Source organism: Humulus lupulus, chromosome 8, assembly GCF_963169125.1.
Source record: "Humulus lupulus chromosome 8, drHumLupu1.1, whole genome shotgun sequence".
Taxonomy (NCBI): Eukaryota; Viridiplantae; Streptophyta; class Magnoliopsida; order Rosales; family Cannabaceae; genus Humulus; species Humulus lupulus.
This window is the reverse complement of record NC_084800.1, coordinates 120,464,529-120,486,136: the sequence shown is the minus strand read 5'-3', so window position 1 is coordinate 120,486,136 and position 21,608 is coordinate 120,464,529. Positions and strand designations below refer to the sequence as shown.

Genomic DNA, 21,608 nt, shown 5'->3' with positions numbered 1-21,608 from the left:
TGAAAAAAAAATTGGAAAAAAAAAAAATTTTAGCATGTGTTTTTAGAGACGGAAGTTGAGTAAGAGATTGAAATAGGAGTTTACGCTCCTCTTAGAGTTTTATTTTCCTAAAATAGGCTAATAATACTTTGGTATTCCATTGAATATGCTATCATCCATTTTGTTATGTATTTACTAAACATGTTGAAAAAAGAAACACTTATATAAGTCAATATTTTGGCCCTTACAATTTGTACATTGGACCATAATGTTAAATATTATTCCAAATATTGCATTTAATCAATTGCATTAAAGATAGTTTAAAAATTATGTTAAATTTAGAACTGCAATTGACACACCCATTAGAGACAGCCTGCGTCATGTACAAGTGACATGGGGTGTTGCCGATGAAAATAAAACGTTTAAGTATTTAAATGAAAAGATATAAAAGTTAAGGACCCAACAGCAAAAACTAGCGTAAAGATTATTCCACTGATAGGCGTGGAAGTTACCCTCCTAACTCCTATATCCATTTCGGGATTAGGCTCGTTATCCAATATCAATTCCCAGAAAGAAAAGAAAAGAAGAAGAAAAACAAAAACAAAACTCTGTCAATGGCTCTTCTCAACGTCTCCTTGTCCTCAAAACTCCCAACAAATCTTCCCCTTCCTCATCATCCTCCTCACAACAACCACTTCTCCCTCCCCTCCTATTCCGCACCTCATTTAGGTACACTACGCCCTCCTCCTCCTCCTCTCTTTTCGTCTGTGGTACAATCTGTCTCTAAGGCAAGTTTGCTTGCTCTGCTCTCTACTTCCCTCTTGGTGGTCGATCCTGCGCTCGCCTTCAAGGTAAACATTCTTTTGTTTTCCGGGGGGTGCCCTGTTTGGTTGCCTAGAAACTAAAGGTGAAAAGGAAAGTAACTTTCGTTTCAATGATAACTATGGTGGGTTCTTTGATTAATTTTCGGCAATGTGGTTTGTACTTGAAAGGGTGGAGGTCCGTACGGTTCTGAAGTGACTAGGGGCCAGGATCTTACTGGCAAGGACTTTAGTGGCAAGACTTTGATCAAGCAAGACTTCAAAACGGTCTGAAATCCATTGAAGATTTCGTTTTATCTATTGTCAATATTTGCATTGCTTTAGTTGATGTAGACTTGGTTTTGTTAATTTTGATACAGTCCATTTTGCGACAAGCCAAGTTCAAAGGTGCCAACTTACTTGGTGCCAGCTTCTTTGATGCTGATCTAACAGGTGTTCAGATTCTTTTAGCTTTTAATTGCTTGGATTTTTTTAATGGTTGAACTCAGTAAGTGCTTTATCTAAGATATTAATCTTGAACATTAATTTTGGCTCTAGGAGCTGATCTTTCGGATGCTGATCTGAGAGGGGCAGACTTTTCCTTGGCAAATGTAGCAAAAGTGAGTTTTTTTTCTAGGAAGATTTCTATTTAAGATAAGTTTTTGGAAAGTTTTATGTTCTGGTATTAGTTTCCTTTGTTTCCTCTTTTGGGTACAGTGTTAATTGTAGAAGGCTAAAATCAATAGGAAGTTTATAAAAGAGTCAGTCTGGTATTTGCTATTGCATCTTGTGATGTGATTTCATGATTATGAATCGAGTGTCAGTTGCAACTAGTGTTTCTAGTAAGCCTGTTAATATGTTTCATTATTTTATAATATGCTTCCTAAAATAGGAACTTTTTGAAAACCAGACTATTCGGTAAATGATTTCATATCGTAATCGACACCAAATTCAATCACTTTGCAGTTTCCACAATTATACTGAGAATTAAAGAGAAAGTTGTGCTTCCAACTTATAATAAGAAATTCATCAAGTAGCACAATAATACCAAACCGATACTTAGTCTAATGATATAACCATTCAAGGATTATGGCCAACTAGTTTATACCGTATTCCTAATCACGCTTCCACCGTTGGAACCAATTTACCTTATCTGATTCCATGGTCATGGCATTGCTTAGGTGCTGAGGTATTGGAGAGAGAATTCCTAGTTTTGTATAGGTTGGCTTAGAAGGGAATTACTTGACCAATTTTCTTGTCCATCCTAAGGATAAATGCCATATCACTTTAAAATCCTAATACAAAATAATTAACTAGATTTTTAATTTGTATATTGTGGTTGACATTCTTTAGTCGGACATGGAATTGTCAGAGGGAAATAGGAATCTGCATTTCTTGGCTTATACTGCCAAGCAAAAAAATTAAAAGCAGAACAGCAAGCTCCATACATATGTGTGTATAGTGATGCCCTTATTCATATTTATGCCATTTTCTGCAGGTAAACTTGAGCAACGCAAACTTGGAAGGTGCCCTTGCTACGGGCAATACATCTTTCAAAGGCTCCAACATAACAGGCGCTGGTATGTATATCACTCTTCAATCATGTGATTTTAAGCTCCTTAGAGAACATTATGAAATATTGTTATTGTTGGAACCGAGTGCATCCTGTGTTTCTCAACATTTTTTTAGGTAAGCCATTCATCTATTTGGCTAGTTCTTTTTGGTTGATATTCTTGTTTGTGGTCAGACTTCACTGATGTGCCTTTGAGAGATGATCAACGAGAATACCTTTGTAAATTTGCCGATGGGTGAGTTGTATAATTCTCTTCTCCAATCCATTACACACTATTTATGTATATTGATTGGTCAGTCTATTTTTTTCCCCTACCAGTGTAAATTCAAAAACAGGAAATGCAACACGTGACACCTTGCTTTGCGATTAGTACATCATTGGTCCAAGTTTGGAGCAAAAAGGATCAGAGAGGCTGCATCTGTAACAGCTGCTGTTTACAAGAGATAAGCTCCGTCCTTAGAACTTGTTGATGTCGATACATACTATATAAACAGAGGGTTCATGTGAATTCTTTCTTAGACTGAACACAAATACGATCAGAAATTTACTTTAAGTGTTGCATATCAGGGACATTATAGGCAACGTCCTGTTTTGTTTTGGTGACATCTATTAAGGTTTCTCCTTTCGAAAAAGGGCTAGAGGTAGAAAATTTCTTATGCTGATTCAAACTTAAGCTGTTTAAGCTTTCAGTTCTTTATTCCATTCATTCATTGTTTTATAGAGTTCTGCAAGGATTTTTCGTCTTAAAATTGTTGGTTTTCGTAACGTAATTCAGCAATAACTCTTGTTGTCACCGTAATAGAAAAGAAAAACTCGAATTCTTACTTTTTAAGCAAAAGAAGTAAAACGTGTCTACGATGACATCTAATTCTCATCGTTACAGAAACCGCCATAGAATCCAAAAATCACTGTATAAGCTATTTATTCCCTAGTGATAATCTTAAGAGGACCACAATTCAAGTGTACCGTTAGATAAAATTGCTCTTTTCATAGATGCCATTACACAAAGTACTCTAATAAGTCAAATTATTCTTTATTCTATTTTTTACCACCATCTTTCCCCTCACAAATAAAGTCACTTGCCACTTAAAATATAGCTTTTTGAGATGGTGGGGCTCTGCATAATTTCAATACCAAAAGGCTATATGGAAGCTCCCTTCTTTCACCTTCCTTCTCCATTACATCTCGTAAGCAACCTCAATCCTATACAGGAGCTTTTGCACCTTTTGTCATAAAGTCACATATGACAATTAATATTTCTTAGGATGGAGATATTAATTTAGAGCCCATATATACACTCTCCATATGAGGTGCTACCGTGCTAAGAGCACTTAATTTGGCCGCCATTTTTGGTCGTGTACTAACTTTTGTAATATTAAGAAAATAGTGCTTTCTCTTCTCTCTTAAAAAGTAATAGTTTCCTTTGGTCTGCACTTTCTAATTCTAATCCGCATGGTCCCGTTCTTTACACTCCCACGATCCATAATCTCACAGCACTGTCTAACAGGACCCTGCACATCATCACCATAAATAATCAGATAATTTTTTATGAAAATATATCAGATTGTTTGATGCTAAGCAATATATATGCATATTAATTATTTTTAAGATAATATGCCTTACAAGTCACAACAAGATTAACTTAAGATGTGAAAGCATAAACTTGTTGTGTCACAATAGAAATGTCAAGGCAATTGGCAAAGATGTGGAATAGGGAACGAAAATGGATGAGTTGAACTTTTTATTTCTTTAAATTGACTCATTTAAAGCGAAAATATTGTTTGTCCTTTTACAATTAATATAAATAATGTCAACTTTATCAATCGCGACACTACGGGCACTTTCTTCTTCACTAAAAGAAAAAGTATCTAGTGTGTCTTAAATGATTTAAATGGTGTGGTCCAAAATTTGGAAAGCAACAATAAAAATTTGACCTAATTAAGAAGTTAGTACTCGTTTAATATTTCGCGTAATGAATGTAAAGGATTACTCGAATAATATAATCAATAACAATTACATGGTCCTCTATAACTAGACGTTTAGCATTATGTGCACGAGACTTTGATAGAAATTTACCTTATTCCAGTAGTCTCTGTCCATCTTCATAGAGCTAACAACAACTCTTGGGACTGCCATGACATGCTTATACGCTTCCCTTCCACATTTCTTGGCTTCTTTGCTCACGGACATCACAAAACTACTCCTGGTTCCACTCTCACCCACCTCCTCGACCCGTTCAAGAAAGTAAACCAACGGTTGCTGGCACGGGTCGTTGCTCACGGGTCGGGTGTTGAACGTGTAAGGTCCATTGCTCCAACTCCGCCACGTTTTGAACGTCTGCATGGGCGTTTGAAGTTCCATAGCGGCTAACATGAAGGGGTAAATCTGCAAAGTGTAGCCCCAAGATATAGATATTGACCATTTACGCTTCTTGTCATAGCAAAAACATTGTTGTAAGATACGTCCCGGGTCGACCCGATATGCTTTCATTAAGGTCTCCACTGATTCTATTTGGGTCTGCTCCGGGAACAATGGATTCAAGTAGTCAAGATGGTGCAGGGATACCAGTGGAACCAATGGATGAGCTGCTAGAAGACCATACGGGTTTTCTCTAATATCCAACTGAAATATTAAAAGAAAACCAAAAGGACCGTGAATACACCTCAGAGAGCATTTTAATTATATCAAAACTGTATAAACACTAGTTAGAGCTTTGTTAATGTCAAATTTGGTCTTATCGTAATGGACGGTCAAGATTAGTGCGTTGTGTTTAGTCTTATAATTTTTCATACTCATAATAAATATGTCTAATATTGTATTGAAATCAAGTAAAATATGTTGTAAGTCTAATGTTCATAGTTCTAATTGGCACAGGCAAGCACTAAAACTAATAGTATTCCGAAACACCAAAATAAGTCTAAAATAATTTCTCTACCTATACTATACTACTGAATTGCTCCAAAATGATCACAAGTTCACAACGGATCAAGCAACCGTGCAAAGGAAAAACCCATGCGAAGCATTAAACATGTCATGTACCATGGTCCATAAAAGCAGGGTAGTGAAGGTACCCTTTTCATCTTTTCATGAAAAGATGGTTTCTGTAGAAAAGAAACGAATCATACTTTTTAATGTGTAGGACCACTCACAATTGACTCTCCTAAAAAAATAAAATAAAGCAACTGTGAGTTTCGTATAAGAAGGACAAACAGGTTAAAACAAAGTTATATACGTGCCGCATAATTTTTATTTCTAACCATTTCTTACTGCTATGAAGTAAAGATTGGGACCGACCAAGCACATTTCTTGATGTTTGAGAGACAAGTCACAGTATACCACTTGTTAAATAGGGGTGCAATGGGTCATTAAATTTTTCGTTTTTGGCAGATTATATTAAAATACATCCCTGATTTAGGTATCCCCACATTCAATTATAAAATTAGTTATAATAAAAAAGAGAATTGTTGTACCGAATGACTACAATAGAACAAAACGCACCAAAATTACTTACTTAACAAAAATATCAAAGCTACATGCAAATATGCCACGCCTCATGACACCACAGGCTAGGATTGCTTCACTTTTTCCTTCTTTATTAGTTTAGTTTGATGAGCTTTTACAGCTGGCACATTTTACATTTCTTGTTTTGGGGGCTTTCTTTCTCCGGTGATATCAAATAAAATAGGGATAACTTGAAAAATACCCCCTTTTAGGATTAGTTAACTAAAAATAACTACTAATAATATTTAGTTGAATATTACTCATTATTTTAAGCACATTTCTCATATTACCCTTAAAACACTACTAGAAGTTCAATGTAAAAATCTCAATCTTTGCCTTTGTCGTGTTATTTACTACCTTCTTTAAATAATATTCCACTGTCAGTTCCACTAGACCACTGTATAATGAGTAGAGTCATTAATAGTTTAGGTATTAATCAAAGAGTTTTAAAAAATAAGTAAAAATTAAAGATGTTAACTTAAATTGGGTACTAGGTGTAATTTTCACATTAAAATACCAAATGGCCATGTCTGTTTTATTCTATCTATGATCCAATCTTTTATTCGTTTCCCGAATCACGCCGTGATACCCATTTCCCACACTACCTTTTTTCAGTTAGAATAAAATTGAGTGGAATAAAATCATAAGATCCACTATCTATACGACACATCAATTCAAATTTGAATAGCGGCATTAATTAAATAAAACTTTTTAGAAAAAGAAAATTCATAATGATTTTGGTAAATATTGTGAAGAACAGTTACAAACAGCCTAATCACCTTATAGAACCTCAAAAATTAGTTCGAAATTCGGAATAAAAGTTTAAAGTGGGTTCCCCCATTTTCAGGGTCAATTAGGCGGGCTTTCATTTCACAATGGCCACCCAAGAGACCCAACCGAATGGGCTTTCATTTCACAATGGCCGAACTATTTTTCCTGGTTAAAACTAAATCAACACGTGGCAAGATATTATGCGATAAGAGACTGCCGTGAAGCACGGCCAGTTGAGCACGTAGACTTTTGACTACTTACCTCACACAAAAGCTCACGAAAAGACACGTGCTGAGAAAAAATAGATACGACACCTATAAAAAAGAGACACGTATGAGCATACCTGATGGAACCCACGGTGGCGAGTGAGGGACACGCCAAGCTCGCTAAGGCAAGCCCAGATCCTCTGATCAGAGCCGTAAAATCTATAATAGCGGCCGAGGCAGCCGTCCAATATCATGGCCAAGCGAGCCGCGAGCGGGCGACTAATGGCGAAACCGCCACCGCCAAACGCCATGTCGTACGAGTGCATCGCGTCTTGTTCCACGCTCTCCGAGTTTCCGCCAATGTAGTACATCTGCGTGTGGTCGTAACTCGCTAACACTGACACCAAGTTATCAGCGAAGAACACGGTATCATCGTCCCCCATCACGAACCACCTCGCGTTTGGGAGCCCGACCCGAAAGCTCTCCAGCACGATTCGGGCGATCCGAACCGCTGATTGTGAGCTCGAGTACTTGAACCGGGTCCAGTCCTCCGAGACTCGGTATGGGATCGAAACGCTGCCGTTTATTACGTCAGGTTTTGGTTTCGCGTCGAGCCAGACGAAGCCGCGGGTTGCGTTGGGGTCCCACCAATGAAGGCTGTAGTGGCTGCGCTCTCGCCACGTGTGCACCGAACCGCCGATTCCAAAAATAATGTGAGAGATGTTAGTGGGTCCCACATCGTCGTCGTTTTGTGCAGAGAAGTCTCGAGCTTTCCTTATCCGGTCTGGTAAGGCGAACCGGTGGGATGACCTGGCCCAGAAAGCCGAGTGGAGAGCGAGGAAAATTGACGCCACGAGGCAAACCAGGAGTCCGATTCGCATCATAAGAGCGAAGAACTCGCTTGGTTTCTCGGGTAATCCGAAAAAGTTTGACGCCTTGAGCGTTACTTGACTCGGTCCAAGCCGACTCTGCTTCATTTATTTCTCACCTAGAAAATTCACACAATAATTATCAAGGGATAAAAATCTTCATCTAATGCCCAGATTGAGATTCTATCGCCGCTGGCCGGTGTAGTTGGAAAAAAAAAGAAAAGGAAAACAGAGTTGATGGGCTTGCTCTGTTTTGTGAGCCAGAAAATATATGGAAAAAAACAACTGCTCAGAATATAGGACGTCAAATTCTGATTTTTTTTTGTTCTCTGTAATAAGAAAGGGAGTAAAGCTTTTTCTTTTTTTCCTTCCAAAAAATCAAAATGAAAGATCTTTTCACAAAACTTGACTGAAGAGGATGGAGAGGTGAGTAGGTACAATGATATGGTACCTGTACGAACAATGAGATTTAAATAAATAGGTTAATTGTCTCCTTTTTATCTTTTTCACCCCAAATAAAAGAAATTTAACTTTGAAAAGAAATAGCACAGTATGTATTTATTATTTTCTCGCCACGTGGCTGTCGACGCGAAGAATCGGTTATTGTGGTCAATCATGGTCATACAAGCAAATGCAATTTCGATTGGCTGACCAACGATCTATTCACCTAATGTACACTAAAGAGTACTAATATACGACAATTTATGTGTGAGACTCGATATTTGATAATTTATGTGTGAGACTCGATATTGGATTGCACCAAATTATTGCTAATCAAAATTATTCATCCACGTTGTTGCCTTATTTGTATATATCAATTAAATGAAGAGCTAAGGAAACTATCTATTGTATTCTCTTTTACACTGAAACGAACCAAAATATACAAGACCAAAAAATCATGCGAAAATTTAAAACTTTCTCTTTAACTCATCATACCGAAAATCTATATAAAAAAACATTTGAAAATGTCATGTGTGTACACTTTTTTAGTTTAACAAACGGATATACAAACACTCATCCAGAGAGTTATAATAAAGTAATTATCCTAAAAGTAATAACGAGCTTTCAACTTTTTCTTTTCAAAATGGTGATCCATCAAAAACCTATCAAAGTCAAGCCACATGTACATATCCATAAGAAGAGTTCAGCACTCACTTCTCTGCCCTGCCCTTGCACTTACCTATAATATGAAACAACTAGGTAAGCAAAAACGCTTAGTAGGAATAGTCTTACATCACAAGTATACTAAACCTAGTAACGGGTTGACCTAAGGTAGTTATCGCTATCGGTCATTAAGGTATTGGATAAGTTCCAACCCTATCATACAATTCTCAAGTAATAGCCAAATCAGAATCAAATACTTTGATTGTACCTAACAACCAATGTCACACATATCATAATAACCTGGATTCAGAAAATTCCAAAACATTCGAGATATATATAATTACACAACTTAATCAATTCGAACAAACACAAAGGATCTTGGCTCCAACCTAGAATCACTCTTAACATCCTGGCTCCAACCCGGACTATCTTACCATGTTCTGTCTTCAACCCGGACTAAAATTTTACCATGTCCTGGCTCCAACCCAGAATATAATTTTACTATGTCCTGGCTCCGACCCAGACTTTAGCTTACCATGTCCTGGCTCCAATCCAGACTATATTACACTAAGGTTCTGGTTCCAACCCGAACCTACTTACCATTTAGCTGCAGAATGCAAAAGCATTGCAATAGTAGGTATTAAGCATACCCTAGTCTTAATGACCCAAACAAAACTAGTGTAATTTACTACTACAAGCACACACTGGTATATTCATATTATAGTCAAGAAAGGGAAATGCTAACTTACTTAGAGTCCTTAGTTCCCAACTGGATCTTTAATACCGCTATTCGTTTTTCCCTTTGGCGGTTACTGTAATTAGTACAATGTACTCGGATTAAACTATGACGTATACTTATAGCTAATATTTTACAATAGTTGCACGCAATAAACTATCAGAGACTCTATATTGCAACCTCTTATACACTTCATAGTGTATATGGCCGAGTTTTCTTTTCAGCCTTTAAGTTATCGTAGGAAAATCGGTCTCACAGTAACATGCTCTCCATACCGTATGTTTAAATATTTCTTCAAGAACGAACTCTCTTATTTGATAACTTGTACTTTGGTTTTAGAAAAGGGAGTTAACAAAATCACATCTTTATAAAAATATTATAATTTTCATCCTTTTATGAAGTTCACAATATCCTTTCATAATACCAAAATACTCCTTTTAGACTCTTTAATTATTATTATTATTATTGAAAAGTCACCATTTGTTTATAAAGATCCTTTTTAACCTAAACTATTATTTTTACCATGTTTAATAATAATCTAAAACTTCTTTTGTAGTATTTTTGAAAATAAGGGCAATTGAACCCTTAATTTATTAAAATGGTAAAAAAATCGTATTTTATTTATCTCCAACTGATTTTAGATTGGTTTAACATCCAATTCCTTAGTTACTTTTATAAAAAGAACCATTTCCAATTTCCACAATTTTACATTTACTTCTTTATTTAAAGTGATAAAAATCCATTTTTAAACATTTGCCATAAGTTGAGTTTTTGGCCAAAGTCCTAAAATTTCTTCAACTTATTCTTTGTCATAAGGACGGGAACTAGTGTGCCTGCGCGTCTGCTCCCGTGCGCCTATGCACCAGTGCTTGTGTGCCTGCATGCCCACGCCCCTGTGCCTACTGCGTGCGCCACTGCAGGCAGTGCGCACCCAAGGTGTCGTGCAAACTGCCTGCGACAGCCACCAACCCAAGCCCTTAAGGTTCCATGGTGCCGCCGGCCCTAGTGGTCTGGGGCACCAATCTTGGTGCCCAAAGCTATATCCTATTTTTGTGCAATTAATTTTTATTTAATTAATTTTCAAATTGTTTGAATTTATAAGATTAATTATCTTATTTTATCTTTGTTAGAAAAATAAAATATCTTTTAGTTGGTTAAGATTTTATCTTAAGTTTAAATAATGATTTGATTTTGATTATTTAATTATTCAAATTCAACTAAATTAAAAAGATGACAAAATGATTATTTAATTAACAGATAGTTTTAATTAAATGAATTAGTTAGAAAATTAGTTTCTAATTAATTGGTTGGGCATAACGAAATTCCTAAAGATTAGCAAGATAGCCTAAAAGAGACGAGAAGCATTCTTGGAGTTTTGACAACAAGTTAAAGGCTATTTTGAATTTTTATTTCTATTTTTTCAAGGGTTGTAAATTTAGAAATACCCAATGGTACCCAGTTCATCCTTTATTGCTATTTATTTTAATAAATGTTAATTAATGTTTGATTGATAATATGATCATGCATTAGTCAACTACATGTCATTCATGAAATCTCACACAGTTTTCATTAATCATACATCTTTTAGAAACATGATTATTTAGGATTGTCTTAATTGTTTATGTGAATTGTTTTGGAGAAATCAAATTGCATGTAAACTTCTAAGTATAAACTCACATCATAATAAATGCAATAGTTTTTATATGCCTTCAAGATAGTCAACTTTATTTAAAATGTGTTTTAGTAAAGTTAGATGAATGTAATAGGTAATTATCTAGATCTCATTAATTGTAGAAATAGACTCTTTTATAATTAAATGTATTTTGTAATTAATTACATTTATAGGTTATTAATAAACTAGTAATTAATTTATAATTAATTGATTAGTTTAATAAAACACATTATTTCTAAAATAGTAAGTGGGAGAAGGTGAACATCTCAATGTGACCTATGGTCTCCATTATTAGTACAACACCGTGAGATATGGTCTCGAGGCGGCTTTGTTTCCGCCCCCCTAAGGAAGGTTTCTAAACATATTACTACCAAGGTTGGCTTCTTATGAAGATAGGAACGAGTGATGTATTTTAGGCTTGACCGACCCTAAGACGACAATTTCTAAGTTAAGTCATGAATTTCGAAATAATGGGTTACACTTACAAAGATGCGATTAAGCTTTTGCAGTGGATAATTGCATCTTGACCAAACCAACGCTACTTTATTTTTAAAAGAGAAAATAAAAAGTTATTTTGAGTTTTAAATTATAAAGATTGTCTTATAAGCTATCTGAATTTAACTTGATCGATCCTAAGGCGACACTTTATTTGTTGGGTAGTGTTATCCCCGTTTCTTCCTGGGTGTCTGAGTTACCTTCTAAGCCCGTGGGCCGCCCGGTTTGGAGTTAAGGCCCAGATCAGGCCCATTTGGCGAGAGGAAAACAGATGTTGGCAGCCCAAGTCTGGGCAAGGCCCAAAGAGCGTCCGGGAGTTCGGACCGAGACCTCCGCCAGGGGCAGGAGGTATGGTCCCGGGACCGCTCCCCCCAACGCCCCGAGGCGTGGCAGAGAAGGACGCGGCTCGAGAAACCAAGATAGGAGCCGGGATCGCTGTGGATGGTCCTGGACCCTGGTAAACGGTCCGGGATCCTGGTAGATGGTCCAGGACCTTGGTGAACGGAGGGGGACATGGGTAAACGAACTCGGGTTGGTTGTCTGAGGTTGGCAAGGTAAAGTGCCCAAGATACTGACATCGTCCCATGAAGCGTGGGGGTTGTCCCAACGCTCAAACCTGCAGAAGAGGCTGCCTCGGGATTGCACGCTGTTGGTTCAGAACTGCGCCACCACAACTCTGACTGATCTTGTCCCCCAAATCTTCCTCGTAGCCTAGAGAACCCAGACTAAAATTCCAGTTTGTCTCATGCCTTAGAATAAGATATTGTTTGGTTTGGCCCAATGGGCTTAGCTTATTGTACGTTTCTTATTTTATTCCTTTGTATTAGGCTCCCATCTGAGAAGCCAATGATATTTACGCCTTTATTGGGCTTGAGTCAGCCCGGCCCAAGCCCAGTGCACTCTTGTGCCTATAAATACGGATAGCGGTGCACTGTGGAGGGGATCGAGATTTGGATGATAAGTAGTTACTTTGCAAAAACATGTAGAAAAACTCCATTATCAAAGGTTTTCTAAGCTCTAATACAACTGTCTCGTGGACTAAGGCTTATTAACGCCCCAACCACGTCAAAACCTTGTCTTTATTCCTTAAATCCTTTCTTCTAAGCTCTCTAATATTCTATTATTAAGGTTTCCGAAAAACTCAGTAAACATTTTGGTGCTTTCATTGAGAGATTGAGAAAGCTAGAGTTGACCTTGAACGTTGGCAACAATGGTGAACACAATACACACCACTTTCGACCCTACTAATCAAGAACAAGGCAATGGAGAGCCACTGCCCAGCCAACCTCTTCCTTAGATGTCCCAGCTTGGCGAGTTGCAAAACTACGAAGGCGGGAAGAATATGGGGAAGATTACTATGAGGAGGAGGAGGGAAATGAGGGAGAATACCACAATCTCGAAGCTGAGGATCCCGCGATCTCTGAAGAAGTAGACCCCAACTAGGAGGACCCGGAGGTGACTAAACTGAGATAGTAGGTCCTGGACCAAGAGGCCAGGATTGCCGAGCAAAAGGAAGCCACTCAACGGATGCAAGAGTCCCTCCAAGCCCTGCAAGCTTTCATAGCCACCCAAGGCTTAGCGGCTATCCCTCCAGTCGTTGCACCTCTAGGAACGCAGCCGCCCGCTCCGTAGGCTAGGAATGGTGCGCTCGGAGAGGCGAGGCCGATTCCTGTTCCGGGACAAGATCCCGGACAGGTTCCGGTTAACCCGGCCCAAGAGAAAGGGAAGGCCAAAGCAAACCCCCAAAGGGAAGTCCCTCCTATCCAAAAGACCGGGACCCGTCCTCGGCCGCTCCCTAGGAAAGAGAAGGTGCGCCCCGTCCCAAGACAGGGCCACCAAATCAATCCGCGAGGGACGTGCCCGCAGGGTACCAGGCCCCGGCCCGCCCCAGGGCAGATCGAATGAAAATGGTCTTTCCACCCAAGCACTTTCGTGAACCAACGCAACCGGGAGCGCTAGCAGAACGACAAGCTAAACGCCCCCAGTTTTGGGGACGATACATCTCGGGTAGACCTGCATGGTGGGCTGAATGCTCAAAAGGAGCTGGCTCGCAAAGAAAAGATTCGCCCCCGAGATGGCAATTTGAGAAACAATCTCAACGACAGAAGGAATGAGAGAGTTCCCCTGGAGGATGGTACGGCCAAATAGTTCATGGAAGAGCTGGCCGCCTTAAAGAAAGTCACGGACTGCCTGGTCCGCAAGCAGGAGGGAGCCGACACTGATTCCGATGAGGAAGACAAGGAGCCCTGCGCCAGGCATATCCTGGATGTGGTGCTCCCCAAAGGATTCAAAATCCTGAGCCTGCCCGCCTATACTAGGAACACCGACCCCAGAGACCATCTGTCGCGCTATATTCGTTTGATGACCGTAGCCCACGTCTGCAACAAAGGCAAGTGCCGTTGTTTCTCGATTACTCTAGGTGGACCTGCTGAAGAATGGTGGAAGAGGCTTAAGCCGGGATCCATCCAATCCTGGTCCGGACTGCAGTCAGCTTTCCACAAACAGTTCGTGGCCGCCATGAGGATGGACATGCAGATCAGTGCCCTCGTCAACATCAAGCAGCTCCCCACAGAGGCGTTAAGGGCCTACATCCAGCGCTTCACCGAGGAAGCCTCCAAGACCAAGGTAGACGATGGGCAGCGCCTGGTTTCCCTGCAATCCGGGATTCGGGCGAGATCTCCCCTTTGGGACGACATGCAGCGCAACAAGGCGGCTACCCTCGAGGAATTCATAAGAAGGGCCTAAGGCTTCATTAACTGGGAGGAGGCCCAAATCCAAGCATTCGGGTGGCAGCCGACACCTCAGCCAAGTGCCCAAACATTTTCGGGATACGGGATGCAATACCCGGCCCAGCCGTACGTCACTCCCCTGATTGCGCCGGGGTCAGCAGCCGCCCCAGGAATGACCTTTGCTGCACCCGCGATGTATGGCCCTGCCCCTTCGGGGTACGCCCCGGCCCAGTCTACCCCTTATTCCAGGTACGGAATCATGCCAGTCGGGTACAGCGCTGCTCCTGTCGGAGCCCCGCCGTCCCAGGTAGGGGGAACCGAAGCGAGTGTGAATCCCTCCCGGGGAAAGAGATCCGGGAAGGGACAAGATCAGGCCGAGTCATCTAAGAAGGGAAAGAAGGGCTACAAACCCCAATATTCAGAGTACACCAACCTTGCGGATACCAGGGAGAACATCTACTTGGCCACTGAAAGGACGATCCATTACCGGAAACCGACCCCCATGTTCAAAGGAGGAAGGAATCTGAGGGATACTAGCAAGAGGTGCGCTTACCATAAGGAGGTGGGCCACACAATTGGAGAATGCCGATAGCTCAAGGACGAGATTGAAAATCTGATAAAATTGGGACACCTCCACCAATGGGTCAGGATGCCCGTGGGAGTTCCAGGATTTTCAGTAGTCCCCGGGCAATCCACGATCCCGGGCACGCCTGGAGCGTACCTACCTCCCCAAGGAGGATACACAAAGGGTCCAGGACCGCAGGCCCCTCAGGGGGCCCCCACCGTGCAGGCACCCGGACCCGGAATGCCTTACCCGGTTGGGACCGCACCCCCGTGAGTAGATGGTCACGTAGCCACCATCTCGGGCGGGCCCCATCTGGGAGGATAGTCCCAAAATGATCAGAAGCATTACCTCGGTGAGCTTGGCCATGACCAAGAGGTATGCGCCGTAGTCCAGGCACCGACCCAACGCCCAAAGTTGATGAACCTCCCCATCACCTTCATGGAAGATGACGTCTGCAATGTCCATTTCCCGCATCACGACCCTCTGGTCATTGACGCCCAAGTGTTGGTGGACGATGGAAGCTCCATCAACATTCTGTTCAAACATGCATTCATTGCGATTGGCTTGACCGAGGCGGACCTAGCCTCATGCCCAACCCTGATCTACGGCTTCAATGGGGACTCAATACTCCCAATGGGAAAAATCCAGTTGCTCGTAACTCTGGGGAACGAGATGCAAAGCTCGTTCAAATTTTGTACGTTCGTGGTGGTGGACTGCCCCACCGCTTACAACATCATTTTTGGTCGACCAGCGTTGGTCGATTTCGGGGCAATCACCTCTATCCGCCACTTATGCATGAAAATCCCTTGCGATAACGGGGGAGTGGGAACAGTCCGGGGAGATCGGAAGAGCGCGCGAAAATGCTACCACGTATCCGCCCGACCCGTGTGCATGGTCCGCGAAGAGCCCCTTAAGGAAATCGCCAATCCAGTCCTGCCCCCTCCCCCAGTAAGATGGTTTGTCCGGGATGAGGATGAGCTAGATCCGCGTATAGGGGAGGACCGCGTCCTAGAGCCCATGGAGGAGATTGAAGAAGTGTGCATCAGTGACATCGACCCGACCAAAGTAATCCAAGTCGGGAAGAACCTGAAAGCAGAGGTCCGGCCCGCAATCATCGCCTTGGTAAAGGAGAACCAGGACGTCCTGGCCTAGTCTCATTCGGATATGACTGGGATCGACCGCAATATCATCTGCCACGCCTTGAACATCGACAAAGGTACGACCTCGGTCCTGCAAAAACGAAGGCCCATAGGGGCGGAAAGGGCGGAAGCCCTCAAGCTAGAAGTCGAAAAGTTATACTCGATCAACTTCATTCAAGAAGCTTTGTATCCTATGTGGCTGCCCAACCCAGTTCTGGTGCCTAAGCCAAACGGGACATGGAGGACATGCATCGACTTCACGGATCTAAAAAAAGCTTGCCCTAAAGATTGCTTCCCGCTCCCTCGGATCGATCAGATAGTGGACGCAACGTCCGGATATGAGATCTTGAGTTTCATGGATGCCTACTCAGGTTACAATCAGATCTCTATGCATGTAGTGGACCAGGAACACACCAGCTTCCAAACGGACAAGGGGGTGTACTGCTACATTGTCATGCCCTTCAGACTCAAGAACGCTGAAGCCACCTATCAGAGGCTAGTCAACAGAATGTTCCGGGCTCAGCTGGGACAAAACATGGAGGTGTACATTGACGACATGCTGGTCAAATTCAAAACCTCCGGCGAACATTCTGACGACCTGACCGAAGCCTTCGCAATCATTCGAAGGTACGGGATGAAGTTGAATCCCAAAAAATGCAACTTCGGTGTAGCATCCGGAAAGTTCCTGAGGTTCATAGTAAGCTTCCGGGGATAGAAGCCAATCCGGACAAAATCAAGGCACTAGTTGAGATGCCCTCGCCCCAAAAGCACAAAGATGTACAAAGCCTAACTGGGAGGATAGTCGCTTTGAGCCGTTTCATCTCAAAGGCCACGGATAAGTGCATCCTGTTCTTCAACGTCCTTCGGGGAAGCCAGCGGTTCAAATGGTCAGCCGAGTGCGAAGAGGCTTTCCAATGACTGAAAGAGCACCTATCCCAAGCACCGATACTGGGAAAACTGGTGGAGGGGGAGCCGCTATACCTCTATTTGGCAGTGATCGAACACGCGATCAGCGCCGCCCTAGTGCGCGAGGATGGGAAGTGTAACGACCCGAATTTGCTAATCGGGCATAGGGCCTTGATTAGTGTGCCTGGAGGGCAATAAATGATTTAATATGCTTATATGTGGATTTATGTGAATATATGATAGTGATGCATGTTTAGTTGAGTTAAATGTGCATGTGGACCCCGTCTGGATATTAGGGGTATAGATGTGATAAATGTGATAAATGTTATATATATGTGATATGTCTGTGCAGCACGGTCTGAGACAGTCTTGGTGAGCGGTTAGTCAGAAAGTCACAACAGGGTTGAGATTCGGACTCGGGGCGAGTCGAGGGGTAATTTGGGTACTAGGTGTGTTATGGGATTATCGGGACATGAAAATAAATATATGGAGATATATTTGAGGATAGAATGTCTAGGAGGGAATATTGGGGAAATTTACCATTTTTCCCTCGGGGACGTTTTGGTACCCCGAGCCTTGAGGTAACCCTTTAGGCTTAAGTTAACTAAAACAAAAAGGAAGAATCACTTAGAAACTTTGGGAAACCGACCTATACTCCTCCTTTCAGCTAAGGATAGCTTCTCATCACTCTTATCTTCTCTTTGGAGGCTTAAGGAGAACTTGGAGAAAACAGCTAGAAGTTAGAGGAATTCAGTTGGGGAATCTTGGGAGCTAGGAGCTTGTGGATTAAGGATCAACTTCAGAGATTTAGTTCAGAAAGGGGTAAGCTTTAATTATAAGATTATGCTTAGATTTTCTGCTGGTTGTTAGAGTTTGCATGTTGGTTAAATTTGATCTGTCATAAGTGTTTTAGTTGAGTTTTTGAGCAGATTTTGATGGGGTTTTGATGTTGATATTGAGCTGGAATGTGTGTGTTAATTTTCTGGGCTTGTTAGATAAGCTTTGAGTGAGTTGGCTTAAGGAAAATGCAGGGAAGAAGATGGAAAATTATGGGTTTGGAGGTGAGGGCCGCGACCCTAGGATGGGCGCGCCACGGCCCGTGTGCGCGCGCGACCGAGTGTGGCCGAGGAGTTCATGCGTGCCGCGGCGCTTGGTGCGCGCGCCGTGGCCCGTGTGTGTTGCAGGGGTGTGCTAGCCTCTGTTTTGAGGCTAGCCGCGGCTCTTGAGGGTGGGGCTGCGACTCTTAGTGCTAGTTTTCATTTTTAAGGGTGTTTAGGCTTGGAAATTCAATGGTTAAGGCTCGGGATGGATTTTATCACCCGGATTGATAGAATTCAAGGTCCCAAAGGTTAGGGTTATGGCTCAAAGTTATTTATTGGATTAGAACTTGATGGATGGATGCTGTTAATGTGTTGTGACTAGGGTTTCGAAGAGGCTCAAGTTAATGGATTGTGCTCGGGACATCGGTGCTCGAAGAGCTCGGGACTCAGGTAAGAAAACCCTTGCTTCCATAGAGCTTGTATGCAGGGCTGAGCCCAATGTGTTTGAATTGCAGGGCGTAGCCCTTTAACTGAATTTGCTAGAATTCTGTGTTTTCTTGCTATGCTATGAATGCTATTATATGAATGCTCGGCAAGAGCCGGGAACGGTGTAGGCCGGGAACGGTAAAGGGCCGGGAACAGCGTTAGGCACGTTGAGTGCAAGGCCGAGTACGGCAAGAGGCCGGGAGCAGCGTTGAGCACGTGGAGTGCGAGTTGCCAGGGTGAGTCCCTAAAAGGATACCTGGGATATCCTCACGGCGTGGTCCGCAAACCCAGGGCTTGGTAAACGCCTGGGACGGCTAGACCGTATGTGTTTAGCCCATTGGTGGCCTATTTATATGCTTGATATATGTGTTGCATATGTTATCTGTTTGTGGGTTTTCTTGCTGGGCTTCGGCTCACAGATGCTCTGTGGTGCAGATAAGGGTAAAGAGAAGGCCAACCAACCATGAGTGTAGCGGGCGTGAAACGACGTGTACATGTTTGGCCAGCCTGGCTGCCACATCCAGAGGATTTTGGGAGATGCTTGTAAATAAACTTAGATTTTGTCGTTTAGTCGACTTGGTTCAGTTTTTATGTTGTAAATACTTCTAAACTGTATTTTTGGATCCCAGGTGTCAAACTTTTATGATTTTCAATGCTATGGTGTTATTTCTAAAGTTTTTCCTCTGTTTATGGCTTAATTACGCTATTTGACCTAAAACCTCGATTAGCGAGTTGAAAGCACGTTTTCAAACTCACTTAGTAACGGCTCTAAGGAAGTAGGGTGTTACAACTTGGTATCAAAGCGAGGCAAGGTTATTGGTTCTGGAGATTGACCGAACATGTACACACGCTGTCAGTGACAGGCTCAACTCAGGGTTGGTTGGTAAGATTGGCTAATATGTTTGAATAAGTGTATGAATGCCCTGTTTTCCTGCTTATTTTATATAGAGCATGATGAATGAGTTAACATATGCATGATGCTAAGGCATGGCCCGTTGTGTGTTATATGTTATATGAGATATTATTGTGGATGATTGATGTGTTTGGGAGGTGGTTTTTGGATGTTGTTATCATGCCTGATGAGCGGCGTCATTGGTTGCAGACATATTTGTTGAGATGCCTCAACAATCAGCTAGACTCCGCGACAGTAGGGCCGAGGATGACAACCGGAGTCCGACCAGTCATGTCCTTGGCCGACCAGACATGTGCTTGTCCGCCCAGTCAGGTGCTTGTCCGACCAGTCAGGTGCTTGTCTGACCAGTCACTTGTCTTGGCCGACCAGTGAAGGTTTGGCCGACCAGTGAGGAATTTTGGGCCTTCAGTTCTCCTCCTGAGTGTGATGTGGACCGACTAGACAGAACAGGGCTACGCAAAAGATCCCAGTAACGGCTTCAACAAGAATCGGTCATACCTGCGCGGGAATCTCTCAGATTATCCCACAAAAGTAGTGTATTGTTGTATTTTGAATATTATTATTAATTAAATATAGTGAGAATAACAAAATATCCCGATTATGGGGGACATCATTTGTACGATCCTGAGCCTATAAATACAAGGCTCATGGCATCATAAAGGGATTTTGATTCTAATTTTCTGAGAGAATATTTGTATCTGGAGAAATATTGTATTCATTTCATCTGCACTAAAGAAACTCAGTTGACTCAGGTTCATCTGATCTTGAGTGTAGATCTATAATCATAACTCTAAGTGGACTAGGCTATTACCAACACATTGGGGCTGAGCCACTATAAAAAAATTTTGTGTCGTATATTTCCCTTGAAGGTTTTTTGTCATTTTGACGTCTACATGTCGTTGGCCAAAAACGCGGTCAACAGTACCGTTTAAAGCGACTCGATGGCACTGAGGTCCCCAGGGCCTGGAACGCGGAACATCTCCGTAAATACTATCAGAAGTCAGGAGAAAATGTTTTAGCTTTATATTTTCGTTGAAAACAATGTACGCTCAGGGCGAATTTCTTGAGCAATAAAAATGGCGTGTACAAAACGTCATAAAGAAATATTGTGAAACAATGAAAATTCTCATCTACCTCCATAAGCAAGTGACCCAAGACCAGTCTTTGCTCACTTGGGGGGGGGGGTATATCCATTATAAACAAATACTCCAGGATCGAACCAACCCAGATCGACAAGGTCTGGGGGGTGAAAGCCTAAATGGACATAAGGCTCAGGCCTAGTCCCAACTCGGACCGATAAGGTCTGGGGGGTGAAAGCCCAGATGGACGTAAGGCTCAGGCCTAGTCCTGACCCAGACCGACAAGGTCTGGGGAGTGAAGGCCCAAATGGACCTAAGGCTCAGGCCTGGTCCCGGCCCGGACGAGCGTAGTCCGGGAGGTAAAATATTCAGTAGGACGAATGGGCCAGCCCAGGTCCTAGCCCGGACATGCATGTCCCGAGGATATAAAATACCTAAAACTTGGTTGACCGTACGTGGTCCCAAATAACTAAATACCCATCTGCATCATTCCTTCAGTAGCACATGATTATTAGAACGCGAACCCCAGGTATAAGTTAGTCTTAGAAACGGCCCAGACCGTGGGAACCTAACCTAGGCTTCAAAACAAACTAGTCAACTAATCCTCGATGGTCCAGACCGTCAAAATTTCAACACAAGGAACTGGACAAAGAAATTTAGGAATAATTATCAACTCCCTAATGGCTCAGGCCGTTGGAACCTGAGCAGCAGGATTAAAGCAAGCTGATAGGTTGAAATCAGGAATAATCTAGTCCAAGCCGTGGAGGTCCGAAGACAGGTCACCAGAAGAGTTACCGGCCGTTGGAACTGGGACCAAACACTTGACTCATTCATGAATAGTGGTAAAACACTTGGTGAAAGCTTAACGAATAGAAACAAAGTAAATAAGAACACAAAAATTGTCTCAGACGCACCCGCGTCCATAAAAGTGTTACAAAATTAAAGAGAAAGAAAAACAAAAAGAGGACCCGGGCCTAGGCTTCGCCACGCCCTGACGCATCTGGGATTGCTTCATCTGCCTCATCCTCATCCAGGGGCTCCGCAT

General features: G+C 42.2%; 2 protein-coding genes across 2 annotated transcripts; one reads left to right on the top strand and one right to left on the bottom strand.

The window, feature by feature from the left end:
* Nucleotides 1–512: 512 nt before the first annotated feature.
* Nucleotides 513–3,058, top strand: LOC133798385 (thylakoid lumenal 15 kDa protein 1, chloroplastic). The gene is made up of 7 exons (XM_062236650.1): nucleotides 513–830; nucleotides 972–1,067; nucleotides 1,160–1,232; nucleotides 1,338–1,399; nucleotides 2,278–2,359; nucleotides 2,527–2,587; nucleotides 2,671–3,058. The coding sequence occupies exons 1-7, from the start codon at nucleotides 594–596 to the stop codon at nucleotides 2,720–2,722; spliced, it is 663 nt and encodes a 220-aa protein (XP_062092634.1). The 5' UTR covers nucleotides 513–593; the 3' UTR covers nucleotides 2,723–3,058.
* A 255-nt stretch (nucleotides 3,059–3,313) lies between these two features.
* Nucleotides 3,314–8,157, bottom strand: LOC133798384 (uncharacterized). The gene is made up of 3 exons (XM_062236649.1): nucleotides 6,968–8,157; nucleotides 4,429–4,974; nucleotides 3,314–3,863 (listed from the first exon to the last, which is right to left on the bottom strand). Exons 1-3 carry the CDS (start codon nucleotides 7,805–7,807, stop codon nucleotides 3,756–3,758), a joined length of 1,494 nt encoding a protein of 497 aa, XP_062092633.1. The 5' UTR covers nucleotides 7,808–8,157; the 3' UTR covers nucleotides 3,314–3,755.
* Between the last annotated feature and the right edge of the window lie 13,451 nt (nucleotides 8,158–21,608).